This window comes from Saimiri boliviensis, chromosome 7 (genome assembly GCF_048565385.1).
Source record: "Saimiri boliviensis isolate mSaiBol1 chromosome 7, mSaiBol1.pri, whole genome shotgun sequence".
NCBI lineage: Eukaryota > Metazoa > Chordata > Mammalia > Primates > Cebidae > Saimiri > Saimiri boliviensis.
In genome coordinates, this window is record NC_133455.1 from 33661229 (window position 1) to 33679201 (window position 17973).

Sequence of the window (17973 nt, forward strand, 5' to 3'; positions counted from 1 at the left end):
GGCTCAAGCAATCCTCCTATCTCAGTTTCCTGAGTAGCTGGAATCCTCAGACACACATTACCATGCTTAAATTTAAAAAAAAAAATTGTTTGTACAGACAAGGTCTGTGTTCTCCAGGCTGGTCTCAAATTCCTGGGCTCACGCAATCCTCCTGCCTTGACCTCCCAAACTGTTTTGGTTACAGGTGTGAGCCATTGCACGTGTTCCCTACTTCCCCATTATATGAAAGGTTTTTCTCCCTCAAATCTTTGGTGTTTTCACTCTATTCAATTTGTATTCTTCTCCCAAAAGTTTTTCTTCAGAGTTGATCTGTAGCCTACTACAAGTATCCATTTATTGGAGATTTCTGATATTCTAGAGGGATTAAGCTACTTCCTGTGGTCTTCTTATGGGATGTTTCTAAGTTCTGCTAGTTGTTCTCAAATTTTACTGCACAGTATCCTGCTTAGCACAAAGCCTTCTCCTTTGGGAAATCGTTATCTGTTGGCAATTTCTGAGTTTCCTAGCATGTAGGTGCCATTGAATTTCTGTTTCTTTTCACCACCATTGCTGCACTACTGCTGATTCAGTTCTGGATCCTGCTGCTGTCATGTGCTTTGGCTACACTCATCTGCTTTTCGGAACCATGGGGATTTCTTTTTTTTTTTAATTTTATTTTATTATTTTTTTATTGCATTTTAGGTTTGGGGGTACATGTGAAGAACATGCAAGATTGTTGCATAGGTACACACATGGTGGGGGGGGGGATTTCTTAATACTTAGCTTTACTGGAGCTATCACCTGTAGTGTTTTTCCTTTATTTTGCTCTCATGTGCTCATTTTATCCTTTCACTATCCCTATGTCTTGTTTTTATGAGGATAATTGAGGTGAGTAATTAAAAAGTATACTATGTTGTTGTCATATTCAAAAATACCAATTATCTTTTAAAGGTGTAACTCATGTCATGCCAACCTATTCCTACCTGCATCTCTGATTCAATCACTAGCCATTCTACTAATCCCTCATCACTCTTATTATAGCCACACTGGCCTTATTTTTCTTGCTAGCCTTAGGGACTTTCCATATCTTCTTTCCTATGCCCCTTCTTTCCTTCCCCAAAACTTTGAATGATTTACACTTTGACAGTCATTTCTGTGTCTGCTCAATGTCACAGCTCCTAAGAAAGACATTTCCTAATTACCTTTAGCATCTTCCCTTCATTTCTATCTTATTACTTTGCTTTTTTTTTCACAGAACATACCATCATTAGAAATTTTTATTATTCTATTATTTCATTCAAACTTCACAGCACTTTTAGGTATATTCTATTATTATCATCATTTTCCAGATGTGGAAATATAAATATTGCCAGGATTTATTTTGAAGAATGTATTCATTCTTTAAAACTTGGAATATAGGTTGACTTAGTTATCTATTGTCATATATTAAACCATCTCAAACTTAATGGCCATTAATATAGCTCATGATCCTGGTGGGTATCTTCTTCTGGCCTGGGCAAGCCTCAGCTCCTCTTGGCTGTGCTTGCTAATGTGCCGGTGGTATTGGCAGAATGGTCTGAGTTTGGTAGGTCCTAGATGGCCTCACTCACATAGGTGGAAGTTGGCTGGCTTTGGGTTGGGGTGACAGGACTGGGTGATGTATTAACCATGTCTTTTATTTTCTATTTTATTTGCGTATTTTTATTTTTAGGCCTTGGCCTCAGGCTTTTGCTGTGGAGGGACTGCCCCTCTTAGGGCTAGTTTTTAGAGATAGTCAACAGCACCCATGAGCATGCTTTTCTTATGCAAATTAACAAATCCAGAGCCCATACCCCCAGTTACCTCCTTTATCTGGCTCTCACTCTCTAGGCCACTATTCATTCACCTGCTCTAATTACCAGACAACTAGGTACAGTTCCTATGACCCAGAGTCTGCTGAAACTATTCAAACTAGCCAGTCCTAAACCTGCTTATTCCTGCTTTGTGTGTTTCTTTTCACGGAAACCATAATAAAGACTCTTGCCACAATCTCCCCTCACTTTGTCAGCCTCTTTCTGATGGACCCTGGTATTTCCCTGTGGTACCCTGTAATGTGGCAGGCCTTTCTTCTTGGACCAATAAGTACAGCATCTATCTTCAGTGGCAATTGTCTCCTGATCTGTTGGTTTCAACACACCTGAAAAATAATGAAACCCACATTTTGAAACAGCTGGATAAAGTGTCACCTCATCCTCCAGCAGGCCAGCCTGACTTGTTCACATGGTAGGCGAGTCCCAAGAGCAACAAGAGAACAAGCCTAATGCACACACACGCTCTATTCATATCACATTTGCTGCGGTCTGATTGAGCAGGGCAAGGCACATGGCCACGCTGCAAGGGAGTCAGCATGTGAGGACTGGATACAGGGAGGGCCATGTCTGCAGGGAGCTGTGAGCAGTCTGGGGCCATAACTGCCATCAGTCCACCACACAGGTTTTCCAGGACACTTGATATCAACTTCTCATTTCCTTTGACTTGAATAATCTTTAGAATTTGGCCACTGGAAAAAGCAAGTCATATTTGTCTTTTCACCACTCTTGACAGATACGTTACCATCACAATGCTAAGAACTGCTATTCAAAAAACTAAGCTTTATAAGCTAATAACAAAATCCTCTTTTACTTTGAGAAGTGACTGCTTGTGTCTAGAGGACTTAGACAGTACAAAGCCTTATGGGGTTGAAATTATAGTTATTGTGGTCAAACTACAGAGGGGTTGGTAACCTAATAATAATATTTGCAGAAAACTTTAAATAATATTATGCCCCTAAAATTCTTATTATTCTAGATAATGAACATTGTCAGAAACTCTTTAGGCTGAGATTTACAGAATCTTTTTCCCACAACAGGCTAGTTCTTTTTAATTTTCCTTTCAAATTCAGACCCTTTATCCTTCTTCAGTAACTTTCAAGATGAAATTCCAGAAATTCCTTATTTCAGAATTCCTCCTTGCTACTACATTACTCACCATTACTGTCACCCATACCAACCTGCTTATGTCGTTAAAGCACTATGTGAGATCCAAGTAGCCAAGGGAAAAAAATACATATTGGAACAAAATGCTAGGCCTTATTTTCTTCTTAGTATTAGCTTATCTCCAAGAAGAAAACAAAACAAAACGAAGAAAAAGCTCTAATGCTTTTAGTCCACTTTTCCCAAACTCCAGACATAGTCCTGAACAGGAGAAGCATGTCTCTCTCAACAAAGAGCCTGCTTGCTTGTCCTATGGATAAACCAACCCTAGATTTAAAAAAAAGTTTATCTGTAATAGCAATATATTTGCAAGGCCAATGGATGTCAGAATCTGATAGATGTTCATTTGAATCTCAACTTAATTACTTACTAGGTGGAGAAATGCCAGCATCTTAAGTTGCCTAAATGTTAATTTTGACTTCTTAGCGATGCACATACTCAGCAATAAACTCTAGTCTTTAGAGAAAATTCAAAGCTGCCTTATCCCATCATCCACTCACTATTCTACCCCTAGAATTGTCTCTGTTGTGAGGGGAAGGCAAAATAGAGTTATCAAGATAGTGTGGCTACTTTAGAAAGGGATGAGGTTTTATTGCGTTGTTTTGTTTTTGTGAGAAGACAGTGAGTGTAATAGTAGTAGATGGGTGCAGATTGTTGCTTTTGTAGATCATGTTTTTTGGATCTCTCTTCCTGTCACTCTTCTTTCTTCAATCTCAGGATGCTGGTATGCTAGCTGGACGGGTAACCATCTTCTCTTTGGAAAAATCAAGCAGGAACTAGGGTAAAGTCTAGAGATACGTACAGCCAGGAATATACCTACTTTTACCAGTTCCCAGACAGAGAGCAGTATAGAGACCTGGGGCCAGTCTTCACTATAAAGAACAGATGTGTCTGTAGCAATTTCTAAGCCAATGTCTGATGAGACTTATAATGGTTGTCAATTTCATAAAAATATGATAATTAAATACTTTGGCCATTTCTTACTATCAAAAAATCATAATTACTATTAATAATCACTTCATAGGATTGTTATTGGATCAAATGAGATGATATAAATATAATTCTGAATTTGGTGCCTAGCAAATAGCACTTATCCATTAAATGTTACTTGTTAATTTATAAAAATGTTAGTGTTTGGTGTTTATGATTATAACTAGCTTATCAAAAGTATGAATCAGCAAATCAACTTTGGATTTGTTGTCATTATCTAGCACAGTTGCTATACTTTAGTTCTTTGCAACAGTGAGTTATGGGCTTATCAGGTAATTTAAATTTTGATCTTGGCAATATTTAGCTATCAATATGAATTTAAATGAACACTGAAAAAAGTGCACTTTCTGGGCTGGGCACGGTGGCTCACGCCTGTAATCCCAGCACTTTGGGAGGCCAAGGCGGGTGGATCACAAGGTCAAGAGATCAAGACCATCCTGGTCAACATGGTGAAACCCCGTCTCTACTAAAAATACAAAAAATTAGCTGGGCTTGGCAGCGCGTGCCTGTAATCCCAGCTACTCGGGAGGCTGAGGCAGGAGAATTGCCTGAACGCAGGAGGCAGAAGTCGCGGTGAGCCGAGATCATGCCATTGCACTCAAGCCTGGGTAACAAGAACGAAACTCTGTCTCAAAAAAAAAAAAAAAAAAAAAAAAAAAGGTGCACTTTCTTTGCTAAATTCTTTGGCCAGGTTTTTATACAGTATGTGTTTAAAAGACAAATTAAGTCCCAAAAAGCATGATGTATTTTAAATCTCAAAGAAAATATGTGTTTTATCTTAGAAAAAATTCCAAAGGAATAAAAATTATCATTCATCATTGATTTCCTTCCTGTATTACATCTCCAAAGATCTGAAGAAATTAGTAAATAGTTAACGCTATTTAAGAGAAGAAAGAAAAAGATACCTTTGTGTTAATAGCTCAACATTAGTTTCTTATATTAGAGCCTTACTTTTTCTGATATTATGGATTGCATTGTTTGCCTATGTTAAGTCTGAACAAAATTTTTGTCTAAATTATGTAATCTGCATAAAATTATTTTTAATTTTATATTTAAGGTAGTATGATCAGGATTATTTAAAACTTAAATTACTTTTAATAATACTTTTTTTCAAAATTTTGTTTTTGAATTTATTTGCTGGGAGCAGGGCAGAGGGTTATCATTATACGTGACTTTGACTTACCTGCCTGATGTCCTACTGCACGATGATTCATTTACTGAGAGAGTTTAGATGTGTGTGTCCTACTTCAAGAAAGCCCAGTTTTGTTCATTTGCTATAAAACATATACCCTGGGTTCAAGAGAGACGTGAATGAAGTCATTCAATTCATACACAATTCACACTTTTGAAATGAACTCTAAGGTATATCAGGAAGAATGATTCACACACACATGCACACACATGTGCACACACACACTCATACATTCATTCTATACATGGCACTGTGGGATCATGGGTATTTCATAAAGTGAAGGTATTGCTATGTAGCAGTAAAACAAATGTCTAGATATTGCACATGTTCTTAAGGGCACTGCTATTATATCATAGCTTTCAAAAACCTCTATAAACAAGCATCCTGATATCCCTCCTTCCTTTTGCAGATGACCTCTCCCAACAGGATGACAATGATCCCCCAAAAGAATATGATCCTGGGCAATTTGCAGGCCTGCTCCATGGATCCTCTCCAGCCTGTGAGTCCCCTGAAAATCCATTTCATCTCTATGGGAAAAGAGAACAGTGTGAAAAAGGACAAGATGAAGTCAGTTTGGCAAACAGTCCTTTGCCTTTCAAGAAATCTCCAATAGAAAATAACTCAGAACCGTTGGTAAAGAAAATTAAACCCAAAGTGGTCAGTAGAACAATTTTTCACAAAAAAAGCAACCAACTCGAAAACCATACCATTGTTGGCACAAGATCAACCAGGAGTGGATCCCGGAATGGGGACCAGTGGGTTATGAATACAGGGGGATTTGTGGAGAGAGCCTGTACTCTGGGGAGAATAAGGTCATTGCCTAAAGCCTTGATCGACATGCATTTGTCAAAAAATGTCTCTAAATCTGATTCTGATCTCATTGCCTATCCTTCCAATGAGAAAACATCAATAGTTAACTGGAGTGAATCTTCCACTGCAGAACACAGTTCTAAAGGAAATTCTGAAAGAACACCATCCTTCACATCGGAATGGGAAGAAGTAAGATCTGTTCTTCTTGCTGTTCATTATATAAGGCTTTGGAGTTGAGGGAGGTTTGGGGAAAGCATTTTCAGCTTTTTAGGTCTTTCAAAATAAAAAAAAAAAATTAACAAATGCATACAGCTCCAACTGGAAGGAAATGCTTCTATGGGTAATGCATGGTAATTTCACAGCAAGTATAAAAACAAACACAGTTCTACACATGTGGGTTAATCTATTGTTTCCATAGAAATTGATATCAAGCAGAAGTAATAACTAGCTATGAGGTACAAGAGAATGTTCACATCTTGTCCTACCAGGCACTGCAGCTGACAAATTGAGAAAAAGCTTGGTATTTTGCTCTATGTTGTTTTACTACTTGCCAAACTCTTTGTTAGCTTGTCTCCCTTCTTTAAAGTATCTTATATTTTCAGAAGAGCTCCTTAGAATCTTCATAGTAAATAAAGTGTCCTAGCTGTTCTCCAAGCAGCATACAATAAACACACATCATTTGATATTTCCCCTTTGCAGCTATCAGGGAAACAAAGAAAAAAATATTTGAGGTTCAAATATCACCAATTTAAGCTCTACTTAAAGACAAAGTCTTTAATTTCATAAAGTTATTTAGAAAATAAGTACCCTTGTAAGATTATAAAATATTATCCCTTGTCCCTAAGGAGGACTGCATCATAAAATAATAAAGTTTCTTGCTTTTTCTTGAATTTCTTCAGAGAATGAACCACAGTCTCTCTTGGTATTTCATTCTAACACATCACATATTATCTCTGAAAAGCCTATACCAGTTGGATTAGGTTTAGAAGCACGATAGGTCATTATAGTATTCAGAGAACTAGAAATGGATATGGTTCTGATAATGATATTATGAAGTGAGCTGTTTGGGAAAATCTCTTAATATCTCTGCATCTGTTTCAGGGTGAACAAAATTGGGACATTTAAGTAATGCCCATTGTCCTTTCTGAAACCTGCTATCTTATTCAGGAGAGGATTGCTAACATCAAGGAGAGGCATTAAGCCATAAATTGCTACAGCTTAAACAGTCATATCTTCCTTTAAATTTCCTACTAGTAGATGGTTAGTTTCTCAAGTATAGCCATTTCTTATATTTATCAATTTAGTGAATATCTTCTGAAATCTTGTTGTGGAGGCAAAATTAATTAACATTTAACTTAGATCTTAGAATTAAGTTGTTTTCATGCCTAGATGCTGGTGATTAGATGCCACTAATAAACTTGTGGCTGATCAAGCCATTTGGTTAGAACTTGGCTCCAGTCTGGGCACAGTGGTTCACGCCTGTAATCCCAGCATTCTGGGACATCGAGGCAGGTAGATCACTTGAGGCCAGGAATTCAGAAATAGGCTGGCCAACATTGTGAAGTCCTGTCTCTACTAAAAACACAAAAATTAGTGGAGTGTGGTGGCACACACCTGTAATCACAGCTACTTGGGAGGCTGAGGCACGAGAACCGCTTGGACCTGGAAGGCAGAGGTTGCAGTGAGTTAAGATAGTGCCTCTGCACTACAGCCTGGGCAACAGAGTGAGACTCCATCAAAAACAAAAAACTTTGCTCCAGTGGCCATGCTCTCCACACCCTGAAACCTGCTCCTTTACCAGTTAGATGGGAGATATGTTCTTAGTCAGAAAAAGAAGGATGCCAGAGAGCAAAGACTTTGTCACATGAATTTATCTACAGCCCTTTCTGAGTTTGAAGAATCCACAGTTCCTAAATTACCAATCCATCCAAGTATAAAGTTTATTTCAAGAAACACAAAGAAAAGGCAAACTGATTTTGAAAGTTTAAGAAAGAGGAGCATACTTTACATTTTAATAAAACAATCCCAAAGATGTTTACTTTCCTTTAAATCTTTCTCTATTAGTCTCTTAACTGCGGAACACTATGGTAATAACACCAAAAATATTTGCTCCCTTTATTTGAAAGTTATTTTAAAATGCAGTGTTAAAAGTAAATGTAGTAGTCCATTTAAATGGTTTTTGTTTCTTACAGATTGACAAGATAATGAGTTCCATAGATGTTGGAATCAACAATGAACTTAAAGAGATGAATGGTGAGACCACAAGTAAGGGAAAACTTCCTCTACATTATATTGAATACATGTGCTTAAGGAATAGTGAGAAAATTATAGGAATCTTTAGATAATTGCATTTTTAAAAATCATAACAGTAACTACAAATTATTTTATTCCACTTTCAGATCTAACAACAATACCTTATAAGCAACATCAGTTATAAGAATATTGACTTAGCAAATTGAGAGGATTTTCCCATGTGCTATTTTACTATGCCAGTGAAGTTTTTCTATGCGCCGTGGCATGTGCTTGTAGTCCCAGCTACTCGGGAGGCTGTGGCCAGAGGATTGCTAGAGCCTAGGTGTTTGAGACCAGCCAGGCAAGGTAGTGAGACCCTGTCTTCAAGTATATATATAGACACACACACACACACACACACACACACACACAAAGTTTCCACTTTATGTAGAGCTCAGTATGAAGCACTTCAAAGCATTAAAGCATCTGATGACTTAATACACTAGTATTTCTTATTCAGTGAATCATTCACCTGACCAAAGTGACTAACAACTTCTGCCAAGTTGCAGGCTCCAATTTGGCAAGAACTGTGTGTTAATCATGTTCATGTATCCATTAATGCTTACCACACTTTTGCAAATAGTTGGTTTGCAATCACTACTTGATATATTACTCTTAGTATTATTTTATCCCCTACAACTAAAGCTCCGAGTGGAAGTGGAAGGCCATATTATATCGAAGTCTATTCATTTTTCTTGTTTGTGTTTTGTAGCAGACACAGAGATATTTGCATTACTTATGTATTAACACCAAATATGTCTGGAGCCCCCAAGACGTGCGTGTGCACGCGCGCGCGGACACGCGCGCGCGCGCACACACACACACACACGTCTACTCCAGTACAGCTGGGTATAATGACCATTTTAGTGTAAGGTGGCACAGTTAAAAAGTGTGAATTTTGTGACAAACACGGGCACACATCACAGACAAAAAAGCCTGGTGATTCGTTTTGATATTCTCAGTTGACATGTATGAAAAATTATGAAAACACCCCAAATCTTATCATCCTTGCAGTTTTCTTCTTTTACAACTTTTAACTTGAGGGGTACAAGTATGTTTGCTGCATAGGTAAGCTTGTGTCAGGGGGGTTTGTTGTACAGATTATTTCACCACCCAGGTATTGAGCCTAGTACCCTTTATTTTTCCTGACTCTCTCCTCCCACCCTCCATCCTCTGAAAGGCCTCAGTGTGTTGTTCCCCTCTATGTGTCCATGTGTTCTCATCATTTAGCTCCCACTTACAAGTGAGAAGATACAGAATTTGGTTTTCTGTTCTTGGCCTCCAGCTCCATTCATGTCCCTGCAAAGGATATAATCTCATTCTTTTTAATAGGCAAAAGCTGGAAGCATTCTCCTTGAAAATCAGCACACGACAAGGATGCCCTCTCTATTCTATTCAATACAGTATTAGAAGTTCTGGCCAGTGCAGTCAGGCAAGAGAAAGAAATAAAGGAAATCTGCTATTGTTTGGCTCTGTTCCCACCCAAATCTCATCTCAAATTGCAATCCCAGCATGTCAAAGGAGGGACCTAATGGGAGATGACTGGAACATGGAGGTGGTTCCCCTCATGTTGTTCTCATGATAATGAGTGAGTTCTTATGAGACCTGATGGTCTTAAAGTGTGGTACTACCCCCCTTACTCTCTGTTTTTTCTGCTACCATGTAAGATGTACCTTGCTTCCCCTTTTACTTGTGCCGTGATTATAAGTTTCCTGAGGCCTCCTCAGCCATGCAGATCTGTGAATCAGGTAACCCTATTTTCTTTATAAATTACCGAGTCTCAGGTAGTATCTTTATAGTGGTGTGAAAATGGACAAATACGGCATCCAAATAGGAAGACAGGAAGTCAAACTATCTCTGCAGATGACATGATCCTATATCTAGAAAACCCAATAGTATTATCCTTGCAATTTTGTATTGAAGCAAAACTGAATGAACTACAGTTACAATAACATAAGGTAATTTTTCTCAAAATGTGATCTACAAACCACTTGTATCAGAATCACGTCTAGCACTGGTGAAAAATGAAGATTCCTGGGCTCCGTCCTACTAAATCAGTATTTCTGGAGGTGGAGCTCAACAAATAAGCCTTTTAAACAAGCAATCCAAGTGACTCTTAAGACCAGGAAAGTTGGAGAATGGTTATTTTATACTGGCTTGGCCTGGGTGACTAAGAAGTAGTATTGCAATCACTAAAAAGAATATGCAGGTCTAAGTGAGTCCCTAGTAGGAAAATCTTGCTTGTTTCTCTTATGTTGGAACAAGTGAGAAGTTATTTTATTCTAAGCTGGCTAGGACTCATGTTAATTGAGTGATGATTTTCAGAAAGGTCAAGCAATACTCTTTTCTGAAATACAAGTTTGCATTAGATTTTAAAACTGAAGAATTAGGAAACAATTCTCAAAATTGCATACATATGTTTAGTGACACGAGTATGATATTAGCTACAAGATAGACTGTGTAGCCAGTTCTCTCACTCAGAAATGCTGACAAACACTGAGGACTTTGCCAAAACCCAAGCAACCAGCCTACCAACATATGTTGCCATATAATTCTTTCAGACGTGCTTACAGAATAATTTCAGGGAAATTATAAGAATACAGATCTTTGATTGATGTAAAGGTAAGAATTTCTTTTCTTATCAACTTTACTCATTCTATCTTTATTCAAAGATAGAGTGGCTGCTAGGTGGATGGTAAGTTCTTCAATACTGAGGATGCTCAGGCTAGGAGTGCTTTTCTGCTGGAATGGTGTTTCATGCATTAAGTCCACAGTTAAACTTAGGTAACATTGGACATTAATGTTCTAAAATTCTTCAAATATATACTGCCACAGAACCATAAAAATGTCATAAACATGATTATAAAAAAGTAAAAATAAATGTTAAAAGTGCCACTCAGACAAAGCTGCCATTTAAGGGCATTTTAGTGGTAAACAAATTCACAAATTATTTTTTCTTAATTCTCTTTCTACCTCTCATATTGCCATCCTACCTACTGTTTTTATTTATCATTTTTCTGCAATAGCAGTTAAAATGAAAGTAGAGTCTCAGTCCCCAAAGAAGCATCATTGTTAACAAAGGCTGGCTCTGTGTGTGCCTGAATTTTTACCTCTTTATCACACTACTCTGTGCTAAGTGATTGACCATGGGATGTAGCATTCCACTTGGCCGTTAGACTAGTTGTGAATTGCAGTTTTGCTGAGTTGCAGTTTTTTCCCTCTCAAGGTTAGGTTTAACTAGAGATGTAATAAACAACCCTATGAAATGGCATTCCACGAATCATATTTTGGGTACTGAGTGTGGGTTGAGAAATCACATGGAAAAGAAAATGTCAGACAGACATAAATTCAAATCTCAGCTCTGTAATTTACTAGCTGCTTTATTTTAGGCGATTTACTCAGTTTCCCCATTGACAGAAATGAAAATACTAATAGAGGATGATTATAGAGACGCATGATGGCATATACCTAAAATGCAATAAAAAATAAATAAATAAATAAAAATCTAACGTAAGTAGATATATATTAAATTTTAGCTCTCACCTTGTCCTATTGTGATGCTGACATTGTGTTTGCTGCTGTGGTCATACCAAAATAAGTACACATAAGCCCTTTCTTTAAGAATCTTAGAATGTCAGCTAGTCCCAAAATCTTAATGTTAAACTTGCTGTCGTCCCTGGAATTGTTGTGGTGTGTCAGTTGGAATACATGTTGTAACAAACGCACCAGTCGGTTGGTACCATAGCAGAGTAGTTACTAAAAGAGAACCTAAAATTCTAGGATTCCTTGGCAAATAAAGAAGAGTCTAATGGTCTAAATGATTTTGATGAAATCTGATCATACATTTTTGCTTGACAGTTGGGAAAAGACAGGCAATGAAATTAATGGGAGGTAAATTTAAAATGAGCAAGAGGAAACACTGTTTTACATAGTATGTGTTGTCTATCTCCAAAGTTTTGCTTTGGAAGGCTACTGAGTCAAGTGCTATGGCTGACTTGAACAGAGCTATGTAGTTTTTTGAACACTTATGTTCATTGCTTAAAACCTCATAAGACAATTGGGAGAATAAAATCATAAGCAATGGAGATAAAGGATCAAAAGTCAGTATTACATTTTGTATGCTCTTGCCCATTTTGTCTCAGCATTTTTGTTTGCTGTCCCCCCACTTATACATTTCTAATGTCAGATATCTTATAAACAAAATATTTATTGGATCAGGAAAAGATTTGGAAGTTTCTCATCTTTATTCCTATAAATATGAACCCACTCAAAGTTTGAGAGGTCTCTATGAATCATCAATAGTTTTACTAATAGAAATCAATTTTCTCTTTTTCCTCCCACCCCAATTTTCTCAGCAATTAGATAGTATTTTGAAACTTATTCAGCAACATCAACTATCCAGAACTAAGTCAGAAATAAGAATAAATATAATTTCCTGAATTTGTTTAGGTCAGTCCTTTTGATACTCAGAACTTATTAATTCATAAGTTTCACAAACAAAACTTCTAGTTTCCCACTTGAAGTGAGACTCAAATGCCAAACAAATCAGTATTGGCATAGGATTCAATTATATTCAATGCCTCATATTGTGTAAAACACCCTGTTCTTTGGTGAAGCTGGATATTTGACGTGATAATATATTCTATATCATCAGGTACTCTCAGGTTTGCATGTTTAGAATCCTTTCAGATAACAGGTTTTGAAGTTAGATGAACCTGGTCTCAAGTTCCAGCTTTACAATTTCTGATCTCTCTGATGTCAATTTCCTCACCTAGAAACTCAGACTTTTAATAACCACCTTATAAGACTGTTGCAAGATTAAACTATACATTGTACTACTACAGTTTAGGTATCTCTTATCTGAAATGCTTGTGACCAGAAGTGTTTCAGATTTTAAATTTTTTTGGATTTTGGAATGTTTGCATATATATAATGAAATATCTTCGAGTTGGGACCCAAATCTAAACATGAAATTAATTTGTTATTCATATACGCCTTCTATACATAGCGTGAAAGTAATTTTATACAATATTTTTAATAATTTTGTGCACAAAACCAAATTTTGACTATATTTTGTCTGTGACATGTCAAAATACAGTCAAAATTTTCTACTTCTGGTGTCATATAGGTGTTCAAAAAATTCAGATTTTGGAGCATTTCTCATTTGGGATTTGCAGATTGAGAATGCTCAACTTTATAGCTTAAAAAATAACAGGTAATTCATAAATATAATTTGCTTGCCTTTTTGTCAGAGTATGCATGGCTTCTCTTTCTCATTAGAGTGCACTTCACAGAAAGATACTTGGGAAAATCTTGCTTATCATTTTGATCACTGAGATTCTATTTAAGGTATAATTACTCCTAAGTTGCTTTTATGTGGAATCTTTTTTGAAATTTTCTTTCTTTAATTGTCATTGTAATCATAAGAAAGTGCTTTCAAGTTAGGAAATTTACCACCTTCATTGGAACGGATACTTCAAATTCTCACACTTTTCTAAGAATCAGGTTGAAGATTTTCTTGATGGGATAGAGGATCACTTAAATAAAGTGAAGACAGTAATTGGCTCCACGGGATGTGCTTGTCATTATTACACAACAGCAAACATGCAGAGTAATCAAGTGCACAGGCTTCACAATACAAGGGTGACAGATAATCTTACAGACACCCTCCTATTTCTAAACTGGTTTTAATAATCTTGTGTTACATTGAACAAACTGCAAGACATAAAAATATCGCATAAAAAATAGTATGTAGTTAAAACGTATTTTTAAAGCTCACATTTTCTTCTTATACTTAAATTGTATTCATTTGTCAATATATGTCATCTAGATTTTAATTATAAATGAAATCTATTAAAATTAATTCATAAGGAATTTTATCATAGAGTACATTGCCTACATTGGATAGATAAAGCATAGTTCTTAGGCCATTTGCTGGAAAATAAATAGCTCTGAAATCGATGGCTAACATTCTTCCTACAATCCTGCTTTCTAAGCTTTTGCTTCTCTTTCTTCTGGGATCTGAGGGCCAGGTCACAGTTTAGAGTTCCTCATAGCGGTAGAAACCTACCCATAGAGAGTTTCTAGGACTTTAGGAACTCACTAAGGCAGAGTAAATATTCTCTGGCTTCCTGATCCTAGCTCCTCTTTCTCTGTGTCTGCAGAAACAGGGAGAGCTCATGTGTCCCTTTCCCCTAAAAGTGTCTCCTTCTGAGTAGAGGAGAGAAAACATCTTCACAGCCCTTTAAACTGTTCCTGCCTAATGTCTGGATTGCTTCCAGGCCCCTCATGTTTGCTCACATAGCTCTGGGTCTGCGTCAGGAGGTACTTTGTCACCAATGCATCTGATAGCTGTCCTCCTAAGTGGGAATATCACTCACCAAACTCTAGGGAAACAGTTTTTTTTAAAAATGTGTTTACAATCTCCTTATTACAGAACTGAAAAAAAAAGGATGCTAAAATGTACTAAAATGTATTCCATTCTTAACTGTGTGTCAGATGATGTGCATTTACTACTGTTAACATTTTTTTGTATTCAGTTCTCAAAACAAAATCAGTAAAGTATTATTATACCCATTTTATAGATGAAGAAAAGCTCAGAAAAATCAAGTAGCTAGTTGACTTGTCAGCTGCTTCAGACCCCTATTTTTCCTTTCTTGAAGTCCATACTTCTTTCAATAAAATATGCTGCTGCCATTGAATAACAGAACCTAGCACATTTCTTCTTTCTCTTAGGTCAAATCATACAGACGTGCACTAAAGAGAGCCATCTGAGGGGGTGTAAGTATATAACCAACCTTCCTCTTAGCAAAGTCTAACTACTCTACCAGCATGGAAGGCTTTAGCTAACACCCCACAGCCCTCCCAAAGCACAGGCCACAGAGTCATGTATGTAAATGAGTCACAGCCCTGAACATATCCTATCTCCCAAAAGTGAATACACAAACTCTTATGACGACCTAGGTTTCACTTACTTTCAGAGGAAGAATTTTCCTTGCTTCCAGTCATATTCTTTGTTCCATGAACTGTTAAATTTCACATAAAAGCTTCTCTGAAATTCTTTGCAACAGGCATATTTTATTTCTGATTTTTATTTCTTTTTACAGTATGATTTTTAATAGCAACTGTGGAAGGTGGGTAGTAGAACACTTTAGCACACAAGCACACTATTTTGTCTAAATGAAGACAGGATTTATTTTTAATATTATTTTATATAACATTTTACTGACTTTTTTTTCAGATAGATTAAATCTAAGGAATCTCTTGATAGTAGAATACCCATGTAAAAATGTGAATTTCAATAATTGTTAGGCTAGCATGAGCTATCTTTATCAAGAGATCTTGTTTAATCAAACGATTGTGTTCTTAGCACCACAGACACTAAAATGTATTTAGCACCGTATATTCTAACTAGTGTTTAAAAGCAAAAATATGCATAATATAAATTTTGATCTTTCAAATACCTCTGAGATTCTCTAGCTTTCTAAAATTAGAGATAATGTTCATATGTGACATTTGGTTTCTTTTAAATATAAAATAGTTGAGTATTATTCTGTGGTCTAATGTTTGCTTATGACATAAGAGGCCTAGAGAGATGAGCAAGTGAAATCGTCCATTAGTAGCGGAATATTTTTCATGTCTCTGATATATGATCAACCAACATCAACTAATATCTGCTAACATTATTTCCCATGATGAAAAACTCACTACTTCCAGAGATAATATATTCTATCACTGAGACACTCAAGTTGTTGAAAACTTATGATGTGTCAAAAATATGTCACCTAGGTTTCAGTACTCACTATATCAATTACTGGCAGTGTCAGCTTGGGCAAATTATTTCATCAGTCTGAATCTCACTTCTTCATATGGAAGACAGCTATAGTAAATAATATCCACTTTCTTCAATATTTTTGGGAGGCTCTAGTTAATGAGAAAGTAGTTAACTACATTCCTGGTACATAGCAGATCTTAATAGATGACTTTTTTTTCTTGGATTTCTTTTTTCCCTTCCATCTATTATTTTCTTAAAAGAAAAAATGTTCCAAACTACAGAGAATGATTTCTTATTTCCAATATATAGATAAGTGTCTTGAAGGTAGGAATGATGCTTATTTGATAGAACATACCCCTTGCACATTCACAATAAAGCTGGGAAGCTGTTGCAAAAGTTTCCTTTGTAGACACTTAAAAAAACACTAATTGTATGAATTCCATATAAATGTTAGTGCATTTTTTAAAATCTACCTTTAATGACCTTCATGCTGACAATAGAAGAAGGAGTAAAAGTAATTAGAAGTAATTTGAAAGATATATAGTAGACTTTTATAAGTCATAGCTCATCATAAAAATTGTTTTTAGATACAAATTTATTTTCCCAAAATATAATGAAGAATTAAGTGACCAATGGAGGTCAATTACCCATGAGAAAAACTTTTGTCTCTTTTATTGGTTGATTCTATGGTCTTCTGTTCTAATAACAAAGGAATTGTTATCTACTAATGTTTTTGATAATCAAGTGTGAACTTCCAGGGAGTTAGGGAATTAAATATTTTATAATTTAATATCACATATAGGAATACATCCTAAGGAAGCAATTGAACAAGAGCAAAAAATGCACATGTAAAGATGTTCGTTTCAGCATTGTTTATGGTTGTTTTAAAAATACAATCCAATCAAATGACCATTAATAGAAACTTTTAAAAATAAGTTACAGGTAATTCCTGATGATAAAATGTTAAACACCTAGTTTAAAATGGCATTGTCTCTAGATGTATTACCATGGAAAGATAGCCATAATATATTACTCAAGGAAAAATGCAAATAATAAAGTAAAATAGTATCTCACTTTTGAATATACATACATGTAAAAAAATCTGAAAGGACATATGCAAAAAGTTTAACAGTGGATATCTCTGGGTAAGATAATCAGTGATTTTTATTTCCTGCTCTCTCTTTTTCTGAATTTTCTAAACTCTTAAAAGTATACATTAATTTTATTTTCATTGTCTAAATCATTTAATAAAGAAGTATATCCAAATTTAGTAAACAAATATAATGGTAAACAAAATATTTATATGGACACATATATATACATATATACATTTATATGTGAAGCATAAAATTTTATAGGTATCAGTGCTAAAAATTAGGTAAAATTTTCTAAGTGAATACTGCTAATGAATATATAATTACATATTTTTATCAGTTTGGAGTCAAAATAGTTGTGTTTCCATTCTTTTCTCGCATTTCATTCAATCACATGCAAATAGAAGATAAATAAATCAATACAGATAGATACATAGATGGATAGACAGACATTGTTTGTCTTTTAAGAACATGAAATCATACCTATACACTTCTCTGACACTCATTCTTCTCATTTAACAATAAATCATAGCTTTACCTTATTTTTATCGTTAGTAAAGTAAATAACCTATGAAACAAAATTGCATTCGTGAAGTTCACTCTCATATAGGAAAATAGCACAGAGATCTGATTGCTACTTCTGCCTCTGCACCAACTTACTGTATGACTTAAAAAAAAAAAAACCTTACAATGAGCCTCAGTTTCCTCATTTAAAAATAAAACAGTAGGGCTAGATATTTTCCAACTCTATAATTCCATGACTCATACTTTTATCTTTTGTTTTATGAGTTATGCTTTGGTAGAATGTCCTCCTTTAAAGCTTTTCACTTC

The 17973-nt window shown here is 35.7% G+C and overlaps 1 protein-coding gene across 19 annotated transcripts in view; it reads left to right on the forward strand.

Moving 5' to 3' along the window:
* Positions 1-17973, forward strand: part of ANKS1B (ankyrin repeat and sterile alpha motif domain containing 1B) — a 1271383-nt gene that overhangs the window by 726020 nt on the left and 527390 nt on the right. For 16 of the 19 annotated variants that reach the window (XM_039471669.2, XM_074402369.1, XM_074402366.1 and 13 more), the window contains 2 exons: positions 5582-6171; positions 8175-8247. In XM_039471669.2, coding sequence (XP_039327603.2) covers positions 5582-6171; positions 8175-8247 — 663 coding nt within the window. The remainder of the gene's footprint in view (positions 1-5581; positions 6172-8174; positions 8248-17973) is intronic. The other 3 variants (XM_074402368.1, XM_074402363.1, XM_074402365.1) reach the window with 1 other exon arrangement.